This window comes from Scleropages formosus, chromosome 3 (assembly GCF_900964775.1).
Source record: "Scleropages formosus chromosome 3, fSclFor1.1, whole genome shotgun sequence".
Classification (NCBI taxonomy): Eukaryota; Metazoa; Chordata; class Actinopteri; order Osteoglossiformes; family Osteoglossidae; genus Scleropages; species Scleropages formosus.
This window is the reverse complement of record NC_041808.1, coordinates 351,604-361,143: the sequence shown is the minus strand read 5'-3', so window position 1 is coordinate 361,143 and position 9,540 is coordinate 351,604. Positions and strand designations below refer to the sequence as shown.

At 52.8% G+C, this 9,540-nt stretch overlaps 1 protein-coding gene across 2 annotated transcripts in view; it reads left to right on the top strand.

The window, feature by feature from the left end:
- Nucleotides 1-4,156: 4,156 nt before the first annotated feature.
- The window catches only part of LOC108924805 (rho GTPase-activating protein 12-like), a 30,544-nt gene continuing 25,160 nt past the window's right edge, over nucleotides 4,157-9,540 (top strand). The window contains exons 1-2 of one of the 2 annotated variants that reach the window (XM_018736378.2): nucleotides 4,157-4,603; nucleotides 8,424-9,448. In XM_018736378.2, the coding sequence (XP_018591894.2) occupies nucleotides 8,489-9,448 (960 nt within the window). In that variant the 5' untranslated portion in view covers nucleotides 4,157-4,603; nucleotides 8,424-8,488. The remainder of the gene's footprint in view (nucleotides 4,604-8,423; nucleotides 9,449-9,540) is intronic. The other variant, XM_018736379.2, reaches the window with a different exon arrangement.

Below are 9,540 nucleotides of genomic sequence, written 5' to 3'. Positions count from 1 at the left end.
AAATGCAATATTTAACATTTTTCCCCACTAGACTCTTCAGCTGAAGCAACTCACTTCTCTTAACTCCCAGTAGGGAGCAGCACTTAAGTGTCATTTGCTGTTTTTGTACTCTACGTGTGTGAGCACTCGGGCTCTAATGAAGAGCTCAATGATGGAAGGCAGGTGGATGGGTGTGTGCGGCTGCACCGTGTCCCTGGTGATACTACTGTTGCGCCATTTTAATGTTGTACAGTTTTGTATCACAATTAAATCAGCACCGCTAACATGTACGCTGTGAGTCTGCCGCTTTGTGCCCGTTGGCGCTGCTTGTTGTGCATGAATTCAAGCAACACAGTAAACCTACTCAATGGCTAAATGCTCACTAAAAGAGCTCTTAGGGGATTTAGTCCCATTTTTGTCCAATATATAGATACCTTGTTCATACAACTGCGTATCTTCATTGTACTACAGCCTTTCCATTTAACTAACAAGGGCGAATGGACCGAAACACTGGAAGCCTACTTTTTTTTTCCCTACTTTTAATATTTTAGCTGTGTTTTTATCAAACTGTCCTTATACCAGTTTGTACAAGAGCCCCTGACACGCATACTTGTTTTCAGTGTAGACATCGTACCGCTCACCTGATCCTAGGCCTGCTTGCTGTCTACACCCTGTCAGAGCCACATGTCAAAGAACCAGGCGGCAAATGAGGAACAGAGAGCGTCTCTGTACTAAAACAGAAATGGACTTGTTCTCCTTATTGCTGCTTCAGCTGCCGCTCCAGGCTTCCTCCCGTAGGCCACAGACGACTGTTACAGCAGCGTGAAGCCCTTTGCTTCCTGTGTAACTCATCAAAGGCAGGAAGACAATAGAATTGCATTAATGCATTATATGAAGAGATGGGGATTTTGACTGAGTTTAGGTTGCCTGTAGGCAGATAACTGTTGAGTATGGAAGAGCGGTAGCAACGTTGTCTTGCTCATTGTTTTATACATAAGTATTAGCCTAAGGGGGGGTAAACAGGGTCATCAGGGCCCTCAGAGCACATTTGTGGAACTCGTAACCCAAAGGGTATCATTACCAATTGTCACGGGCACATGGCTGTCCCGCTCGTCTCTGCTACAGCAGCCTTGCAAACACCCACTCTTGCTCTCTTGAGGGGGTGTCCTTCCTTCCTGTTTCAGAAAGGGGACACTAGATGAGAGGTGAGTTGCCAGTCCTTCCTCGCAGAGACAGAGCCGTTGCCGGCAGTGATTTGTCCCCAGTGCTGTGCGCCGCTGTGCACCACTGTGCTCACCTGCCCCAACCTCTGAGCATCTGGACACCACATTACTGCGAAGTGCTGCTTTCTCAGAGGCCGGAAGTGTCACTTTGGGGAATCTCAAGCCCTCACTGATGCAAACTATCTGCTGGGTTTTACCTTTATCCGTTTGTCATGGGTTCTGTGGATCGTGACTTGACACTTGTGCTCGAGAACACACAGTCGTTCCTCACGTAACGGTTCATTTCTTCAGTGGATTCGCTTGCTCGAAGGGGGAATGGACCGAAATGCTGGAAGCCTCTTACCTGCTTTTAAAGAGGATGCTTTTAATATTTTAGCTGTGTTTTTATCAAAGTGTCCTTATACCGGGTTGTACAAGAGCTTGAAACTGCGTAGCAGCCGCACTGAAGGGAACAAACAGAAGCATAAATACTGCGCTGACCAAGTAGTGACTTTTACTTACTCTTTCACCTGTTGTGGAAGTAAAAGGAACACATACCCATGAGAAAGTATGTTTTCATAAGCTGTTGTAGCACTTTTTCATGTGGGCTGAATGTAATTGGTAAACTACCAAAACAGGAATTTGACATTTAATGATGCTTCGCAGAAGGACGGCCAAATGTCACTCGCTCATCCCTGCACCTACATAAATGTGAGAAATGAAGATGACGGGGCAGCGTCTCAACAAACGGCTGCATATGACCTGTAGATGCCTACTATTTTTAGATTTGGTGCAATGCCATATTATCATCTGAGCAAATGCATTTTGCAAGGCTGCATGTTTCTGGTACCAAATAAGTGGAAAGTCCTCTCTCGCAGTTCCAGAATTAGGCAGCAGTACACCGACGCACGCTTCTGGCTCCAATGCATTATTTACAGCAAAGTCAAGCTTCATTTAGCCGTCCTCTTCTCCTCACATCACCGTGTCGGATGTTTAGTGTCTGTAGCGAAGGGGGGGAGACCTTGTGATTTCCAGCGCTGTCTGCTCACTGAAATCCGGGACTTGGAGGACTGCAGCTTCTGCACACCACATCACCATCTGCGGAGGCCAGAGCCTCGGAGAGATCGGTTTCAGGGTTGACGGCAGCCACGCCTTTCACACACGCAGCCAGAACACAATGACAGCTTACATTAAGGTCAACGCACACAACAACGCATCGCATACGCTGCACCTCATGCGGTCGGTTACGTACGAGCCGAAGTCCCACTTCCTCACTGGCCCGGTGTCCGTCCTCTCGGTAGAATGGGTTCCAGACCAGCGCTCGTAGCCAGCACTTACCAAGAGCAGAACTATGACGTATATTCAGGCTGCACCACATTAGGAGTTGTGTTAAAACTGCAGTAGCTATCTTAGCACTTCCTCTTTGGTGGGATGGAGTTCCTCACAGAACCTGAAAAGTTCTCCTATTGCAGTTCTTCTGCAGCAACCCTGATGGCGGGAGGGATGGAGGGATGGATGGAGATGATGAGTGGAACGACCGAGTGACCAACGGCGCTCTTCACGCCTTTCACTTTAGGATTCCTTGTAGACCCTCATCGCACAACCAGAGTCTTTTTTTTCACTGAAGTCACTGTTGTAATAAGCAGCATAAATATACATTTAAAAAGTGTCTTTAGGATACTGTTCAGTTCAGTCATTCTTCTCATTGCTCGGCCCAACGGCACTCCAGTTACTCCTGTAAATGAACGATTTAAACGTAGATTGGGTACAGTTTGGGTTCTCCTTCGCTGCCCGAACCTCCTCGATAGCAGTCGCTCCCCTTATGTGTGCAGTTACTAAGTTGTGCATTTCGTTCTGTAAACCTGGGATTCTGAGAAACTGGTTCATGCTTTTGTTTCCAGCAGGCTGGATTACTGTAATGCTTTATTGTCGGGTTGTCCGTACCAGACTGTATCCAGGCTACAGTCGGTACAAAATACTGCTGCGAGAATTCTCACTAGAACTAGGAAGAAGGCATACTTATAGCTCTATAAAAGTACTTTATTGCGGCAGCCATTAGTCGACTGTCTTCTTTGTTTGTATCTGTTTTTCTTGCTTTCTTTATGCCTGTGTTAAAGCGCTCTGTGTCACTGCGTGAGAAGAGCGCTCTATAAAAATAAATTGAATTGAATTGAATTGAACCTGGCACCTTGAGAACGTCGTTGCGGAACACAGACGTTCACGAACGGACGCGGTGCTCGCTTCTCGTAGCCTTGTCGGGAGGTTCCCGCACGCTCATGGAAGAACGTGGTCACCGCGCCGACGGCCTCGTCCATAATGGGAGAGACCCTGTTTCCCAGGACCATCCCATGCCGTCAGCTTCCGAAGCGCTCGGAAAAAGTGAGGGTAGGAAAGCGGCGGATGTGGCTCACGGCGCTTGTGAATATTACACCCCTGGCGACAGATAGTATTTAGAAGCGCCGGTGGGATGCGGGAACCAATTAGCGGCTGACTTGAGGACTGACCACTGCGACTCCCATGATGTTTCAGGGACACGGCTGAACACCTGTGTACCAGGAGGCGTGAGGCCCAGGTGAGTTCTTTGCTGTACCGCGGTACGGCATCCGGAGTGCCTTTTCCGACACGTTTTTCGCACCCTTTCCAGAGGCACAAGTGAGGGGTTTGGAGCTCACCGCAGTGCAGGATTCCATTAACTCGGTTCCTCCTGCCACGTTGTGGTCACTTGGTCACACGAGAGCGATTTCACGTGCCAACACTGGTCAGAGTTCTTCAAAGTGCACCTAAGAGTGTGACCGTTTGAGCAGCGTCTGAGTGCGGTTGTGAGCTTCCGTGATTTCTCACGTTGGGGGGAGCCGAAAAAGTGCCACATAGAGAAAGGGAGATGCACAAGGAGCTGTGCTCTGCACCCGCTGCCAGGGATGTGCTCAATTTCTGGTGACTGATGCAGGAGGGCCCTCTCGCCTCCGTCATCTCCACAGACCATTGACTTTTTCGCTGTTTTTGCCTACGAGAGCATTTGGACAAAGGACCAGATTCAGTTCTTTTGTCCACCGGCTCCAGGATCCCCTGTAACTGTCCACAGAGTGGGACCTGGAGCTCTGGGACGCCCGGAGAGCCCGCTGTGTGACGTGTGCGCCGCGTGTTCTCCGGCGAAGGGAGTCCCGACCCGGCGAGCTGTTGACAGCTGAGCCGCTCCGCTCCGCTCTCCCTCCACGCAGTGGAACAGGAAATGAACGCAGACGCAGACAGACGGGCTGAGACCTGCACACACGCCAAGCAGCCGCGCGCACGGACAAACACGGCACTTTGGCGCTGAAACGCAAGCAAAGCGAGGGGCTTTGGACATGTAAGCAGGCGAAGGAGGGAGACGGACCCCAAAGCGGGATGACGCTGGTGCTGCTCGGCTCAGGACGCTCCACAAGGTAGTCCAGCCGCTCCACTCTCAGCACCTCACATTTTCACACCGCTGAAACTCACATGCTTTGCTCTGTTATTCCTCAAGCTTGATGGAGGTTCCAGAATTTGAGTTCTTGCTGTACTGTGCCTGCGATCCCACAATATTTGGGATTATGACTGTAGTTGAGTATAAACGTTGGATCGGCTCTGCTTTTTTGCCAAAGAAACTGCTACTGAAACATTTGAGGTCCTTGAGGTCCAGTGCCGAAAGGGAGTAAATTAGCTTGCCGTGTCTTGGTGTCGCAGGGGTGAAGCCAACACGCTTCTGCGTGGTTTTATGTAGTTAATCATAGGTCTTCGTGGTTCTTCAGCTTGGTTCCTGAGGGGTCTTCTTGGTTCAGCTAGAGCCACGGACCTAGACGGCCATCGACATTCTGCGTTTTTCCACATTTCTTTATGGTTCTGCAGCACCTGTTTACCACCCAAGCCATCTTTCCATGCTTGTGGTGGCACAACCCACCCATAGAACATGTCAGGATGCAAGTGGCACTTGGTGGAAGCCACCGGTCTGGTCCCTCTTGCAGCTGTGAGTGAGATGGAGGTCCTCAGAAGCTCAGTTTCTCATCAGAATGCAGGAGAAGTAAAGGAACTGCGGACGAACCGTCACGCTGATCTCTCAGCAGCTCCATTTCACCTCGACCCTGAAGAGTGATGTAAGTGTTAGCACCACTGGCAGCGGGTTTCTGAGCACACGTTGCGCCTGGATGCTGAGGGCACCTCAGACCTTCTGCGTCTCTCAGTCAGCGGTGAGGACACGACGGACGCTGTGTGTGCGCTCGAGCGGAAGGCGGCAGATGTTTCCGTGGTCAAAGACATGGATGAGCAAAGGCCGGCTTGTAGAGAGCTCAAGTGAAGAGCTGTGCCGTGGCCTAGGGCTGAAAGAGTCCAACACAAAGCATTCAGAATGACCGTGAAACCAGGAGGCTCTCCTTGGTAAGCGAAGTGTGCGAAGGAGGTCCATACCCTAGTGAAAAGGTAAACCTGGCAGGTGCCTTCGGGCTCCTCTCGGAGTGAAGTCGCAGTCGCAGTCGGCCCCTTTTCGGACAGGTCTCCACGCCTTGTTGTCCGAGATCCTCGTTGAAGATGTGCCGCACTGCCGCGCTGTACAGCGACGCTCCGGGTTGTGACCCTAAGGGTCCCGAAGCTAAACTGCAGAGCAACCATTTCCCACCGTGTCCCGGGAGGGACCGACGTGGACGGGTGCGAGTGGCGCACGCACAGGGAAAGCCTCACTTCCCACCGCTGTTCTCCCTGGACTCCCTTTTACTCTACCGTGCTGGCACCGCGTAGGAGAAAGGGCGCCGCTGGACCTCCGTGGGCTCCAAACCCGCAGAGGGAGCAGCGGCGCAGCTGAACGCTTCTCGCTGCTTCTCGGCTGTCGCCTGATGGCGTAGATATAGAGCGCGTCCAGCAGGGCAGAGAGGCGGCCACATCGGCACCTGGGCTCCTGGGCGCCCGGGGAGAGCAGCCGAACGCGTGTTGACTAACAGGGAACTTGGAGCACAAGGGAAGGGAGAACTGTCTCCCGTCGGTGTTTCTCTCTTTCCACGTGTTTCATGCATAACATACAAAGCACACGCTGTGGTGGGAACCGTATTTGCTGCTGCGCTGCGTGTCACCCGCTGCCAATTACCGCTTGTCCAAGCCATTATCCCGAGGGTCCGGAGCCTATTCAGGAAGAGTGAGGTGCGAGGGAAGATACGTCGTGGTTGCATGTCAGTCCACCGCACAGCAATGAGACACTCACACACGCAAACACGGAGAGAACGTGCTAACTCCACGCAGACTGAACTGGATTCGAGCCTTCAGCCCAGGAGCCTCAAGGCACCGGTGCTACGCGCTGTGCCGCCGTGCTGCTCCTCTATTTACTGTACAATCGAGAAATATGAGGACTAGCAGAACGGAACACCCTCACTCATCACCGTTTTCACATAGTTTACATTTGTCTGACGCGTTTAGGTCACCAGCAGTTCTTTACCCGTTTATACAGGTGGGTATTTTTACCGGAGCAATTCAGGGTAAAGTACTTTGCTCAAGGGTAGTACAGCTGGAGTTGGGATTCACTCCTGTGACTTCTGGGTCCAAAGGCAACCGCTCTAACCACTGCGCTCCCAGCTGCCCCGATCGATTCGTGTTATATTATAATTGTAAGGGTCTATTGTGATATTATATAACCATTTTGATGATCCACAGATATATTTGGAACAGCTAATATGAACGTTGTTTTCCATTCGCTGATCTATGAACTGCTGTCGTTCACCTCCTCGCAGCACCGTATGCAGTTTTCATTTCGTTTCCATGCCAACAGCATCAACTGCATCCCGTGTGATGACACTACAAACACGTGTCGCTGCTGTTGGGATGTGCCCTGGCGACACGCCGGAGCGAGCGCCGCTCTGCGCCACCTCGGCCGCGTCGTATCGCCCACGACGTGTCGCTTCGGGCCATATATGGAGGGCCGGAACTGGCGGAGCAGCGCCGAGCTTCCTGTTCCCGCGGGGCCGTCTCAGGGCCTCTGGCGTTTGCCGTCTTGGGGTTTGCATGGGCGTGCGGCTGCAAACTGCACTGGCTTCCTGCCGCTGCCACCGCTGCTGCACACAGCGCGCGCGCACACACACACACACACACACACACACACACACACACAGAGCCTGCTAGAGAAACTAAAGCGCCAAACACAGCAGGGTGTCAACACAGCACCAATCGCTTGTGCGCTGATCATCACCACTGACAACACAAACCAATTTTGTGGAATCTCACCTTTGCAAGAATGAAATTTACAAGCTTATTTTGTGTGTGTATGGGACACACACACACACACACACACACACACACACACACAATATGACACACTTTTGTTCATTAGATGAGCTGCTGCTCTCCATGTGGTTCCTTTAGGCTGTAATCATGTAACCGCTGAGCTCAGAACACACAACACACCCCTCTGATCTTGTGAAAAAGTAACAGTGTCACTAAATCCCCAGTTTTCAGTAACTTCTAGAAGGCTGACGGATGATTTCCGGTTCAAAAAAGACACTGAGTGCAAAAACAGTGTAAAAAGAGGCGGTATTTGCAGCCATTTACTGTTCGTCTTTATCCAGCAGTCACCTTCTTCCAAAGCGACTTACAGCGATTACGTTGCGTTGCCCTTCCTACAGCGCGGTAATTTACCGGTGTCGATCAGGGTCAGTACTTGAGTAAATACTTACGACCTACTTCCCCAGTTAAAATCCATGTAAACACGCGTCTCACACACACACACACACACACACACACGAGTAATGCATGTTCTGTGCCATGAAGAGAGCAAACTTGTTCACGCAGCAGTCTTCAGCAGCATGCTGCACGCTACACACTGTAAACTGCAGTACTGACCGACTACTCCCGGCCTCAAAAGTCGTTAGATGAGCAGGAATTTAGGCTGAGAAACGAGCCATGAGCCGCTGCGTTCCTGTGAGCTGTCAGCTCAAGTTTGACCCCTGTCTGCTGCAGCTAGTCACTGCACCCCACGGTGTCTCGGGCACAAGTGCTGCTGGCAGAGCCGGTTAGACGCATCTTCACCGACGGGAGCTGCTTTCACTTATTCATCTGTTACTCTCTTTTACCCTAAGTACCCTGAACAAGGGCACTGCAGCTGGAGGTGGGAATCGAACCGTGTTTTTCTCATGTCAAGGCAGCGAGTCCAACCGCTGCGCCACCCACTGCCCGTTTTTGTGTGTTCCTTGCTGGCCATTGGTAGACTGGCTCCACAGCCATCACATCGCAGCTCTTTCCCTCTGCCTGCAGGTGTAGGACAACCCTTGTGGAGCCCAGATAGCTTCTCTGCGCTAAAGGCTCGGGCTCGAGGCGCTATGGCAGACGGACCAGACGAAGAGCTGGTGCTCGTGCAGTTTGAGTATGAGTACAGAGCCCGCGATGGCGCCCTTGTGTCCATCAAGCCCAACGAGCGCTTCCTCCTGCTGTCCAGGACGAACGAGCACTGGTGGCACGTGCGTCGCGACCGCAGCACCAAGCCCTTCTACGTCCCGGCCAAGTACGTGAAGGAGCTCCCGCCCGATGCTCCCCGGCCACTCGGGGGCGCGCCGGCGGAAGGCCGCCGGAGCCCGGACCCTCCGAAGGAACCCGCAGGGCCCCTGGACCGGTGGGCCGGCACCGTGACGATCCGGGTTCACCCGCCGGCGAATTGCTGCGACAAGGCCCCCGAAGTCCGAATGTCCACTTTCGGCATCCCTCAGGAGCTCTGCTGGCCGCCACGCCTCCGCGCCGACTCTCTGGTAGCCCGGCACACATACGACAGCGAGAGCAGGGTGTCGTCCTCCAAAGACAGCTCGAACTGCATCAAGAGGCACAGCTTGGCTGCCAGTGTTGAGCTGAGCTCCTGCACTGTGCCGGACAACAGACAGAACCTGTCCCAGAAGCCCCGTCTGCTCGGTTCCGGTCTCCCAGACCCGGCGAGAAAGCCGACAAGGGCGAAGCCGGTTGAAGCTGCCGGCACTAAGAGCGCCGAGCGAAAGGCCGACGTGGAACCGCCAGAAGCGCCCAAGGAGCAGAGGAGGCATTCGGACGCCACACAGGTCCCCGAGAACGTTTACGAAACTATCGAGGACGTGACAGACAGACCCAGGAACTCTCTGGGTTCTGCCCCGGATTCTCTCCCGGCTCCTGTTTCCATTCCTGCTCTGGTTGTCACTCTGGCTCCGGCTCTGGCTCTGGCCCCGGCCCCGGCTCCGGCTACACTTCCAGGATCGGTTCCAGCTCCAGGTCCAGGTCCATCACCAGCCCCAGATGATCCAGGCCCCCAACCTGCACAGGTACGTCTTACTGTCAGGAAGGTGTGGAGCCACCGGCGGCGCTCAGTTACGCGACCGAAGCAGGAAACTGTCACGTTTAGTGTTCCAAAGTG